This window comes from Pleuronectes platessa, chromosome 15 (genome assembly GCF_947347685.1).
Source record: "Pleuronectes platessa chromosome 15, fPlePla1.1, whole genome shotgun sequence".
Lineage (NCBI taxonomy): Eukaryota > Metazoa > Chordata > Actinopteri > Pleuronectiformes > Pleuronectidae > Pleuronectes > Pleuronectes platessa.
Window position 1 is genome coordinate 277,958 of NC_070640.1, and position 12,340 is coordinate 290,297.

At 48.0% G+C, this 12,340-nt stretch overlaps 1 protein-coding gene across 3 annotated transcripts; it reads left to right on the top strand.

Annotated features, from left to right (window-relative positions):
• Nucleotides 1-9,557: 9,557 nt before the first annotated feature.
• Nucleotides 9,558-11,822, top strand: taf9 (TAF9 RNA polymerase II, TATA box binding protein (TBP)-associated factor). Of its 3 annotated transcripts, none has more exons than XM_053441505.1 (8): nt 9,558-9,632; nt 10,192-10,288; nt 10,370-10,451; nt 10,644-10,780; nt 10,859-10,993; nt 11,076-11,154; nt 11,257-11,370; nt 11,495-11,822. In XM_053441505.1, the coding sequence occupies exons 3-8, from the start codon at nt 10,373-10,375 to the stop codon at nt 11,650-11,652; spliced, it is 702 nt and encodes a 233-aa protein (XP_053297480.1). In that variant the 5' UTR covers nt 9,558-9,632; nt 10,192-10,288; nt 10,370-10,372; the 3' UTR covers nt 11,653-11,822. The 3 variants fall into 3 exon arrangements, with proteins under 3 accessions (XP_053297480.1, XP_053297479.1, XP_053297478.1); XM_053441504.1 differs by having other exon boundaries at nt 10,192-10,284; XM_053441503.1 differs by lacking the exon at nt 10,192-10,288 and having other exon boundaries at nt 9,564-9,632.
• Nucleotides 11,823-12,340: the final 518 nt, after the last annotated feature.

The window sequence follows — 12,340 nt, forward strand, 5'->3', positions numbered from 1 at the left end:
ACCTGCTGCTCCTCCTTCCTGACTCCTTCTTCTTCTGGGTCCTGCTCCTCCTCACTGCTGGTAGCATGAGGAGCTACTTGCTGCTCCTCCTCCCTGACTCCTTCTTCTTCTGGGTTCTGCTCCTCCTCACTGCTGGTAGCATGAGGAGCTACCTGCTGCTCCTCCTTCCTGACTCCTTCTTCTTCTGGGTCCTGCTCCTCCTCATTTCTGGTAGCATGAGGAGCTACCTGCTGCTCCTCCACCCTGACTCCTTCTACTTCTGGGTTCTGCTCCTCCTCTGCTGGTAGCATGAGGAGCTACTTGCTGCTCCTCCTTCCTGACTCCTTCTTCTTCTGGGTCCTGCTCCTCCTAACTGCTGGTAGCATGAGGAGCTACCTGCTGCTCCTCCACCCTGACTCCTTCTACTTCTGGGTCCTGCTCCTCCTCACTGCTCCTCCTCCCTGACTCCTTCTACTTCTGGGTTCTGCTCCTCCTCACTGCTGTTAGCATGAGGAGCTACTTGCTGCTCCTCCTCCCTGACTCCTTCTAGTTCTGGATTCTGCTCCTCCTCACTGCTGGTTGCATGAGGAGCTACCTGCTGCTCCTCCTCACTGACTCCTTCTACTTCTGTGTTCTGCTCCTCCTCACTGCTGGTTGCATGAGGAGCTACCTGCTGCTCCTCCTTCCTGACTCCTTCTTCTTCTGGGTTCTGCTCCTCCTCACTGCTGGTAGCATGAGGAGCTACTTAATGCTCCTCCTCCCTGACTCCTTCTAGTTCTGGTTTCTGCCCCTCCTCACTGCTGGTAGCATGAGGAGCTACCTGCTGCTCCTCCACACTGACTCCTTCTAGTTCTGGTTTCTGCTCCTCCTCACTGCTGGTAGCATGAGGAGCTATCTGCTGCTCCTCCTCACTGACTCCTTCTTCTTCTGGGTTCTGCTCCTCCTCACTGCTGGTAGCACGAGGAGCTACCTGCTGCTCCTCCTTCCTGACTCCTTCTTCTTCTGGGTCCTACTCCTCCTCACTGCTGGTAGCATGAGGAGCTACCTGCAGCTCCATCAGGCTGAACAGGTAGTCCAGCTCCTCCAGGAGGACACAGCCATACCTGTGGTCACGATAAGGTTTGTGTCTGCCAGCACAGTGTCCAGAGCCTGGAGGAGACACCAGGAGAAACAAGGAGACGCCAGGAGACGCCAGGAGACACAAGGAGATGCCAGGAGACGCCAGGAGACACCAGGAGACACCAGGGGACACCAGTAGACACCAGGAGATGCCAGTAGACACCAGGAGACACCAGGGGACACCAGGGGACACCAGTAGACACCAGGAGACGCCAGGAGACGCCAGGAGACACCAGGAGATGCCAGTAGACGCCAGGAGACACAAGGGGATGCCAGGAGATGCCAGGAGACACCAGGAGACACCAGGGGACACCAGTAGACACCAGGAGATGCCAGTAGACACCAGGAGACGCCAGGAGACACCAGGAGACACCAGGAGAAACAAGGAGATGCCAGGAGACGCCAGGAGACACCAGGAGACACCAGTAGACACCAGGGGACACCAGTAGACACCAGGGGACACCAGTAGACACCAGGAGACGCCAGGAGACACCAGGAGATATTACAATAGGACACAACAGGAGACACCAGGAGACACTAGGAGACACCAGGAGACACCAGGAGACACTAGGAGACACCAGGAGAGCTGATCAGCTTGTAGTTTCAGTTTGCAACTGGGATGTTCAGTGTGGTTTTGAACCCAGTTCTCAGTGAGTTGATGGTTTTAGTTTCCATTGGTTGTAGTTACGACATTTTGTTCTCAACAAATTACACAATATTCATCAGTAAAGATTTTCCACTTGAATCATTAGTTTGTAATTTTGGGTGCCCTGCGTTTAAAACAAAAGTATTATATGTATATTATTTACAGCATACTAACATATTATGTTCAATTGCTCTCTGTCTTTTTTTTGTAACGTTTTCTTTCTTTATATTTTGGTCGTATAGTTTAACAGTGTTTCTCCAGTTTGGCATCAACGAATGAAATGATCTGTTTATCCATTATTCCAAAGTAGCATGAAGGCTAACTACGTAGCTTCAACCGATGTACACCTGTGATAGAGGCTCGGGCCGGCCCCCTACAGGCCAGAGCCTGAAGTACAGTTTCACTTTCCCTGTACGAACGTTTCCTCCTCAGACGACAAGCCGCTCGGGGTTTTATGACTTCGCTCTGAGAGCGAATGAGGAACAACGTCCTCGTTATCTGGAGTCAAATGTTCACATGGCAGCGAGTCGCTAACGAGCCCAGATCACCTGATTCCTGATGAACTCACGTAACCTTTACTGCCTCGGCTTTCAAAACAGCTCCAGTTATCTCCAGAGTGGTTCTCCGGGGTTTCACTGATGTTCTCTGTAATGATCAACTTCAGGATCCGTTTGGAATCAGCTCCTTCTTCCTGGAAACCACAGACAGAGTTTGAGAAGCAAGGAACTGGGCGGCGGCCATTTCAGGCCACTCGCTTCCCTCCAAAACAAAATGGCTGAAAGTAAAAGATCAGAAATATGTGATGCTTCAATTAAAATATAATATGTGTGTAGAAACAAATGAAGAAAGAACAACTCAACAATAGACAATAATAAATTTATATAATAAATCAAACTTGAGAATCTTAAATGATCCATTTTAGTGTGAAAAAGAGAAGCAACATGTTTATATGAAACGATCACATGACTCCACCTCCTCAGAAATAAAAGGACCTCTGGTCTATAAACAGAATCCTCCAGACGTATACAGCCACTGGTTTATGAGTCAGTTCCCATAAACTTTCATTTCCACCAGCCTCCGTGTTGACAGAGCTCACGTCCTCCTGAGGATGAACCCTCACCCAAACTCAGAGTTACACAGATTCTGCTTATGGACGAAATTATATAACTTAAAGAATTTAAAGATTAGAAACAATAAAATATTTTAAATAGACCGTAACTGTGTGTGTGTGTGTGTGTCTGACTGTGTGTGACTGTGTGTGACTGTGTGTGTGTCTCTATGTGTGCGTCTCTATGTGTGTGTGTGTTTGTGTCTGTATGTGTGTGTGTGTATGTATGTGTGACTGTGTGTGTGTGTGTGTCTGTCTCTAAGTGTGTGTGTAGGTGTGACTCTGTGTATGTCTCTCTGTGTTTGTGACTGTGTGTGTCTCTGTGTGTGTGTGTGTGTGTGTGTGTCTCTGTATGTGTGTGTGTGTGTGTGTGTATCTGTCTCTATGTGTGTGTAAGTGTGACTCTCTGTGTGTGTCTCTGTGTGTGTGTGTGTCTCTGTGTGTGTCTCTGTGTGTGTGACTCTGTGTGTGTGACTCTGTGTGTGTGTCTCTGTGTGTGTGTGTAAGTGTGACTCTGTGTGTGACTCTGTGTGTGACTCTGTGTGTGACTCTGTGTGTGACTGTGTGTGTGTGTGTGTCTCTGTGTGTGTGTCTCTGTGTGTGTGTCTCTGTGTGTGTCTCTGTGTGTGTGTCTCTGTGTGTGTGTCTCTGTGTGTTACCTCTCCTGCTCATTAACCTTCGACCTGGTGATAATGTCGAACGTTTCGACACCACGTTGCAGAATCATGATTCCAAGTTCATGTTTGAACAGAAGAAACTGAGATAGAAGATGTCTCCTTCTCTCTTCCTTCTCCTCCTTCTCCTTCTTCTCCTTCTTCTCCTTCTTCTCCTTCTTTTCCTTCTCTCCTCCTTCTCCTTCTTCTCCTTCTTTTCCTTCTCCTTCTTCTCCTTCTCCTCCTTCTTCTCCTTCTCTTTCTCCTCCTTCTTCTCCTTCTCTTTCTCCTACTCCTTCTCCTTCTCTTTCTCCTCCTTCTTCTCCTTCTCTTTCTCTTTCTCCTCCTCCCCCTTCTCTTTCTCCTTCTCCTCCTTCTTCTCTTTCTCCTTCTCCTTCTCTTTCTTCTCCTTCTCCTTCTCCTCCTTCTTCTTCTTCTCGTTCTCCTTCTCCTCCTTCTCCTCGTTCTCCTCCTTCTCCTTCTCCTTCTCTTTCTCCTCCCTCTTCTCATTCTCATTCTCTTTCTCCTTCTCTTTCTTCTCCTTCTCTTTCTTCTCCTTCTCTTTCTCCTTCTCCTTCTCATCTTTCTCTTTCTCCTTCTCCTTCTCATCTTTCTCCTTCTCCTCCTTCTTCTCTTTCTCCTTCTCTTTCTCCTTCTCTTTCTCCTTCTCTTTCTCCTTCTTCTCCTTCTCCTTCTCCTTCTCTTTCTGTTTGACTCTAGTCAGAGGAAGTTGATCCTTGTTAACATCTGTGAGACAAACTGGGATTGATTGATGTGACAGCCCCTCTAGATGGCAGTGTTTGTATCGGTCATCTATATTTACAGTGTGTACTTTCAGCTTTGTGTGTCTGTGTGTGTTTGTGTTGTCAGTAAATGGTTAACCGATGAAAAAGTAAAAGGAAGTGAGGAGCAGCATCTTCTTCTCTGTTACAGTTTTATGAGACGCTGTAGTCCTTGTTATGACTCCGATCACCTCCCCCTGTGTGTGTGTATGTGTGTGTGTGTGTGTGTGTGTGTGTGTGTGTGTGTGTGTGTGTGTGTGTGTGTGTGTCTGTCTGTGTGTGTTGTCAGTAAATGGTTAACCAATGAAATGTGTGTTTGTGTATGTGTAGTAATGAAAGTTGTCCACATATTTTTGGCCATATCTGCTTCCTGTGTGACCCTTGTTGACCTTGACTCTACAGGTCAAGGTCGTTTTTTTCTCAGGCTCCGCCCACACTGACACGTCACCCCTGTTGCTATGGTTACACCTGCTGGTCTCGTTTTGATTTGAAAACTTTGAGTTTGTGTTTGAGTCAGTAACTGACACGCGCTCGTCCTGATTGGTTCTCATCAGTCACATGACTCGACTACCAGCGGTGAACACAAAGCGCCGCTCACACTTCCTGTCAGTTACACTTCCTGTCAGTGACTCTTACTGTCAGTGGCTCTTCCTGTCAGTGACTCTTCCGGTCAGTCGCTCTTCCTGTCAGTGGCTCTTCCTGTCAGTGGCTCTTCCTGTCAGTGGCTCTTCCTGTCAGTGACTCTTCCTGTCAGTCGCTCTTCCTGTCAGTGACTCTTCCTGTCAGTGGCTCTTCCTGTCAGTGACTCTTCCTGTCAGTGGCTCTTCCTGTCAGTGACTCTTCCGGTCAGTCGCTCTTCCTGTCAGTGGCTCTTCCTGTCAGTGACTCTTCCTGTCAGTCGCTCTTCCTGTCAGTGACTCTTCCTGTCAGTGGCTCTTCCTGTCAGTGACACTTCCTGTCAGTAGCGCTTCCTGTCAGTGACTCTTCCTGTCAGTGGCTCTTCCTGTCAGTGGCTCTTCCTGTCAGTGACTCTTCCTGTCAGTGACTCTTCCTGTCAGTGGCTCTTCCTGTCAGTGACACTTCCTGTCAGTAGCGCTTCCTGTCAGTGACTCTTCCTGTCAGTAGCGCTTCCTGTCAGTGACTCTTCCTGTCAGTGGCTCTTCCTGTCAGTGGCTCTTCCTGTCAGTGACTCTTCCTGTCAGTGACGCTTCCTGTCAGTGGCTCTTCCTGTCAGTAGCGCTTCCTGTCAGTGACTCTTCCTGTCAGTGACTCTTCCTGTCAGTGACACTTCCTGTCAGTAGCGCTTCCTGTCAGTGACTCTTCCTGTCAGTGACTCTTCCTGTCAGTGGCTCTTCCTGTCAGTAGCGCTTCCTGTCAGTGACTCTTCCTGTCAGTGGCTCTTCCTGTCAGTGACTGTTCCTGTCAGTGGCTCTTCCTGTCAGTGGCTCTTCCTGTCAGTGGCTCTTCCTGTCAGTGACTCTTCCTGTCAGTGGCTCTTCCTGTCAGTGACACTTCCTGTCAGTAGCGCTTCCTGTCAGTGACTCTTCCTGTCAGTAGCGCTTCCTGTCAGTGACTCTTCCTGTCAGTGGCTCTTCCTGTCAGTGGCTCTTCCTGTCAGTGACTCTTCCTGTCAGTGACGCTTCCTGTCAGTGGCTCTTCCTGTCAGTAGCGCTTCCTGTCAGTGACTCTTCCTGTCAGTGACTCTTCCTGTCAGTGACACTTCCTGTCAGTAGCGCTTCCTGTCAGTGACTCTTCCTGTCAGTGACTCTTCCTGTCAGTGGCTCTTCCTGTCAGTAGCGCTTCCTGTCAGTGACTCTTCCTGTCAGTGGCTCTTCCTGTCAGTGACTGTTCCTGTCAGTGGCTCTTCCTGTCAGTGGCTCTTCCTGTCAGTGGCTCTTCCTGTCAGTGACTCTTCCTGTCAGTCGCTCTTCCTGTCAGTGACACTTCCTGTCAGTAGCGCTTCCTGTCAGTGACTCTTCCTGTCAGTGGCTCTTCCTGTCAGTGGCTCTTCCTGTCAGTGACTCTTCCTGTCAGTGACGCTTCCTGTCAGTGGCTCTTCCTGTCAGTAGCGCTTCCTGTCAGTGACTCTTCCTGTCAGTGACTCTTCCTGTCAGTGACACTTCCTGTCAGTAGCGCTTCCTGTCAGTGACTCTTCCTGTCAGTGACTCTTCCTGTCAGTGGCTCTTCCTGTCAGTGGCTCTTCCTGTCAGTGACTCTTCCTGTCAGTGACGCTTCCTGTCAGTGGCTCTTCCTGTCAGTGACTCTTCCTGTCAGTGACGCTTCCTGTCAGTGGCGCTTCCTGTCAGTGGCGCTTCCTGTCAGTGGCTCTTCCTGTCAGTGGCTCTTCCTGTCAGTGACTCTTCCTGTCAGTAGCGCTTCCTGTCAGTGACTCTTCCTGTCAGTGACTCTTCCTGTCAGTGACACTTCCTGTCAGTAGCGCTTCCTGTCAGTGACTCTTCCTGTCAGTGGCTCTTCCTGTCAGTGACTCTTCCTGTCAGTGGCTCTTCACGGCTCCTCCTCAGAGTGTCTGTTGCTCAGTGGAAGCAGCTGAAACAAAGGACAGAAGTTGACGTTTGATAAGAACCTTCTGAGAAGTCGTAAAGCAGCTGTGGACTCTTATCAGAGGAGGAACCGCTGCAGGTTCCTCATGACTCATGTTCCCTGAAGACCAACAGAGATCAAAGTCACAGAGCATCAAACAGCAGCCGCCATGTTTCTTCACACAGAAGAAGGAGACTTTCATCAGCTTCTCTGTGAGGACTCTCTCCGACCAGCCACAGTGAGAAGACGTGTGTCCAGCTCCTGATCAGCTGACCTCCTGGTTTGTTCATGAACAGTTTATGAACACGTTCACTCACAGCGTCGCCATAAAGTCGTGAGAACCACGACTGTACGCTGTGTGTTCTCATGATGACGAGCAGTAAACCACACACTCCACACAGACATCACAGTAAAAGTCGTCTTGAGCAAACGAAACTCAACATGTGATATTTGTTTCACTTCCTGTGTGAACAGGATGTGATCCCGACCTCGTTTGATCTTCAGTCACAAAACATTAAAAACATAAAAAAACTGAAACATGAACAATTAGATGAATGATTCTCAACCAGGCGGGAAATCTAATTCACTTGAATCATTTCCACTACGTCACTTATTTTATTTTTATTTAAAAGCCAAATTATGTGACAGAAACTTTTAACTTTAAATGTGAACTGAGACACATGGATTTAAAATCTTTTTAAAACCTGATGAGAGCCATCGTTTCGACTGTTTCTATTGGTCGATTTCATCTGTGATCTGTTGGTTCGTTAAAATTTTCACAGAATTTATAAGTAAATAAGAAAAACATATTTCATGTAAGGTTAGAAGAATAAAGTTGAGGTGTTAAAACTCTTATTAAAAAAAGTCATCCCCACAGTTCAGTACGTGTTGTTATAGCGCCTCCTGCAGGATTTCTGTTGTTAAAGCTTTGTCTCCTGTGTTAGTGTCACTGTTCATCATCATTAAAATAATACAAATGAAATATAGTAGAAATAACATAACGATCCTTTTCACAGTGTTAAATGGTTGAAGAGTGTGAATGTTGCAGCTGATTTTATTTATAACACTAAACTTTATTGAGGTTTTACCCTTTGGAATTTGGGTTTGTTTTATAGATCCATATTTTTTTATGTTGTTTAGAACCAAATGTTTTATTTGCTAGAGTCAACAAAATGATCAGCTAACTGACTAACCAAGAATACTTATATTTAATCCACTATCCATTTTCAGTAGTGGTAAGTAAATAAGTACAGTAACTCAATTACAGTTAATTTACAGTTTTCAGGTAGTTGTACTTTACTTGAACATTTACACAATTTCTACTCCACTAAACCTCAGACACAAATATTCTTCAATTATTCTTCCACATAAATATTAATCTACTGGTTACTAATTCATTTAGATTAAAGTTTAAAACTTATACTAGAGTAGGATTGAACTGTTTTAGATTTAAATCACAATTTCTTGGTCGTTATTTTTCTGACTTCTCAGCATCACGTACCAGCCTGCTTCAAGACCTCCACCATCATCCCTGTCCCCAAAGGAACAGAGATCTCTGGACTCAACGACTACAGACCCGTAGCCCTGACCTCTGTGGTGATGAAGGCATTCGAGCGCCTCGTGCTGTCCCACCTCAAAGCCATCACTGACCCTCTCCTGGACCCCCTGCAGTTTGTTTACAGAGCCAACAGGTCTGTAGACCATGCAGTCAACCTGGACCTCCACTTCATCCTCCAGCACCTGGACTCCTCAGGAACCTACGCCAGGATCCTCTTTGTGGACTTCAGCTCTGCCTTCAACACAATCATCCTGAATCTGCTACAGGAGAAGCTCTCCCAGCTGAGTGGGCCTGACTCCACCTGCAGGTGGATCACTGACTTCCTGTCTGACACGAGGTAACGTGTGAGGCTGGGGAAGCATTTCTCTGAATTCAGATCCATCAGCACCGGTTCCCCTCAAGGCTGTGTTCTTCCCCCTCTTCTCTTCTCCCTGTATACCAACAGCTGCACCTCCAGTCACCTGTCCGTCAAACTCCTTCAGTTCACTGATGACACCACCCTCATTGGGCTCCTCTCTGATGGGGATGAGTCCGCCTACAGGGGGGAGATTGACCATCTGGTGACCTGGTGTGACCAGAACAACCTGGAGCTCAACACTCTGAAAACAGTGGAGATGGTTGTGGACTTCAGAAGGAACCCAGAGAAGGTGATCGGCTGCAATCTGCCATCTCTACAGGACCTGTTGCCTCTAGGACCCTGAGGCGTGCAGGTAAGATGGTGGCTGACCCCTCCCACCCGGGTCACAAACTCTATGAGGTTCTTCCCTCGGGCAGGAGGCTGCGGTCCATCAGGACCAGAACCTCCCACCACAGACCAGCTTCTTCCCGGCTGCAGCTGGCCTTATCCACAAGGCCCGGGACCCCCACCTGACTCCGACTCTTATCCCCCCCCACGCCTCAAGGATGTGTTACATTAACACACATAACAGTGCATTGCATATTATGCATCCACATTTCTCTCCTGTTTTGCAATTTACTTTTATTTAACTTTTTATATCTTGTATATAATGTGTAGTACTTATTGTGTTTTTATGTTTTGTGTTCATTGTATGCATCTATATACCAAAGAAAATTACAGGTAGGTGTAAACCTGATTCTGATCAGTGTAATACCGCCACCCTCCTCCTGACCGGCAGGAGGCGCTGGAGCTTTGTGTCTGAGCGGATACTACCAGAGAAGAAGACGTGACGTCACTGCAGAGGAAATCAAAATGTCTGCTCCGAAAACGATCCCGAAAGATGCTCAGGTACCGAGTCTCACTCCGGTCCTCCGGGTCCGCGGTTCCGGTCCGACTCCGGCGCATCGAACAGTTCGTGTCACGCGTCATTTAACGGTCACCGGAAGTTTCTTTGAGCCGCCGAACGACGGCTAGCTTAGCTGCTAACGTTAGCATTGGACCGGCATTCACAACAATAGCTTTCTGCTAACTCGCTAGCTTAGCGGTTCTAGTTGTTTATGTGGGTGGAGGCTGCACGTTATGAACAGTAACGTTACCTCGATTCTGAGAGACTGTGTTTACTGAAGTAATCCGATTACTCATTTAGGTGGAAGTATACTGTAAAACATGTTAAAGTCATTCAACGTTACCTCAGCCTGACCTCTGACCCCATTGGTCTGATGTTTGAACTTTACCTGAAGCTTCTCCTGTTCTGACACGTGATTGGCTGATTGGATTCTACTGGTGTTCCTAACAAAGTGCTCACACTTGTGGTTCACAGCTGTTCATTGTAAATGTTTCGCCCGTCTATGAAATATATTTATATATAATGACGATCAGAGAAATGAAGCTAAGATATCTCCGATAGGAAGGCTGCCACCTAGTGGACGTGGCGGTATGACAGAGTCTCCGGACACGAGGACACGTTGAATTGGACTGAAGCACTTGAACGTTCCACAGTGTTGGTGATAACTGTTGGTTCTGGAATCAGACCTGGGATCTGTTGGAGGATCAGCAGTCGTGTAACATGGAGGTTGTTTCTCCAGGTGATGATCCAGATCCTGAAGGACATGGGCATCACCGAGTACGAGCCTCGGGTCATCAACCAGATGCTGGAGTTCACCTACCGTGAGTCCACGTTCGATTCCCCCTGTGACACGGAGCTGTACGAGGCCCGAGCGGCACATTCATGATGAAGCTGCTTTATGTTTATTGATGTTCCGTCTTCATAGAGGCCTCAGCACAGGAAACAGTTTGTCTCCATCATCACTGACACTTGTTGGTCACCGTCAGTCTTTAACCGGCTGTGTGTGTTCGCAGGCTACGTGACGACCATCATCGAGGACGCCAAGATCTACGCAACCCACGCCAAGAAGTCCAACGTGGACGCCGACGACATCAAACTGGCGATCCAGTGTCGCATGGACCAGTCGTTCACTTCACCGCCACCACGAGATGCAAGTCGCTACACAAACATCTTACTGACAAATGTTTCTGTTGTGTGTGAGTGTTGTAACGTGTGCGTCTGTGTTCAGTTCCTGTTGGAGGTTGCGAGGCAGAAGAACCAGGCTCCTCTGCCGCTCATCAAACCGTACACGGGACCTCGACTCCCCCCCGACCGCTACTGCCTGACGGCGCCGAACTACCGACTCAAGTCCATCCAGAAGAAGGTGAGAACTTCCCCCTGGTCTGAAAACATCTGGTCTTCTGTCGGTTCTGCAGCTCGGTGACGTGAGGATTTGTTTTCTTCAGGTGTCGTCTGCCGGCAGGATCTCGGTGCCTCGCCTCAGTGTCAGCGCCGTCTCCAGCAGACCGACCACGCCCACCCTCGGTGAGTCTTACCCAGACTCCCTGTGATTCAGCTGTGAGGCTGTAGAGGGCGCTGTGCACAGTGAAGTGGAGCTGTTTGTTCTGACTGGTGTCGTCTCCACAGGAACTCCATCGGTTCAGTCCGTCACCGCTAAAGTCGGAGCTCCGGTGTCTCTGACGGGTCAAAGGTTCACGGTGCAGATTCCACCGCCCTCTCAGACGACCATAACCAAAACCAGTAAGAACCTGACTCCTCCCACTCTTTGTATTTAAAATGTATTTCAAAAATAGTTACTGTGACTGTGAAGAAACCTGTAAAGTTAAAAGTATCAATCTTTACTTCCTAACTTTTGTCCGGATAGCGGCACCGTCCACGCCGGCCGTCTCCAGCGTCCTCATCAACCCGTCTCTGATTGGCTCCAAAAACATCCTGATCAGCACCAACATGGCGTCGCAGAGCTCGGGGGGCGAGTCGCTGAAGAGGAAGCACGAGGACGAGGACGACTACGACGCTCTATGACCTCACGACTGAAGAACACGGCTTTTTTGAAATGTGTCCGAACCTTTACAAGATGTCAGTAAGGAGGCGGAGTCCTGTGCTCATTAGAAACTGTTGTTTTTGATTTTCTAGAACTTTTGTTAAAGACTCTTCAGTTCTGTGGATTTAAAATAAAACTATTAAAATGAAAATGAGCTGCGTCTGTTTTATCAGGAAAACTTGAGAGAAACACACGAGACGAGTTCTGCTTCACAAAAAGTGACAAATTATTTAACTCTGCTCAGTTTGTGTAGAAGCGTCGTCTCCCAGCAGAGGGCGCTCTTCTCCTGCTGAAACTCGGATACTCTTCAAGTGATTGGAATTATTTATTTGTTAACATAACTCACGCCCCTTACAAAGCCTGGGTCACGTTCAAGGTCGAAAGCTTTCGTCAGTTTCAGGTTGAACATCATGTTTCCTCTAAACGGGTCAACGAGCTTCCTGGTTGGTTTACTGTGGTTTGGTGGGTGTGTCAGAGGTGTCGTCCAATCAGCAGCGAGGTACATGTAGACTGATGGATCGTAGAGTTCTGTACAGACTGAAACATCTGGAACATGGGTCGTATGTTTTTCAGGCTGTTTCTCTTGAAGTGGGTTTGCTGCTTTCTGATAGGCCCTGGTCTCCTGACTTCCTGGTTACTGGGAGACTCCGCCCATCTTGTTTGTTTGTA

Coding starts and splice junctions, on each gene's coding strand:
- taf9 (XM_053441503.1), top strand. CDS start 9,597: ATGTCTGCTCCGAAAACGATCCCGAAAGATGCTCAG. Junction 10,994..11,075: donor TCAAGTCCATCCAGAAGAAG/GTGAGAACTTCC, acceptor TGTTTTCTTCAG/GTGTCGTCTGCCGGCAGGAT. Junction 11,371..11,494: donor GACGACCATAACCAAAACCA/GTAAGAACCTGA, acceptor TTGTCCGGATAG/CGGCACCGTCCACGCCGGCC.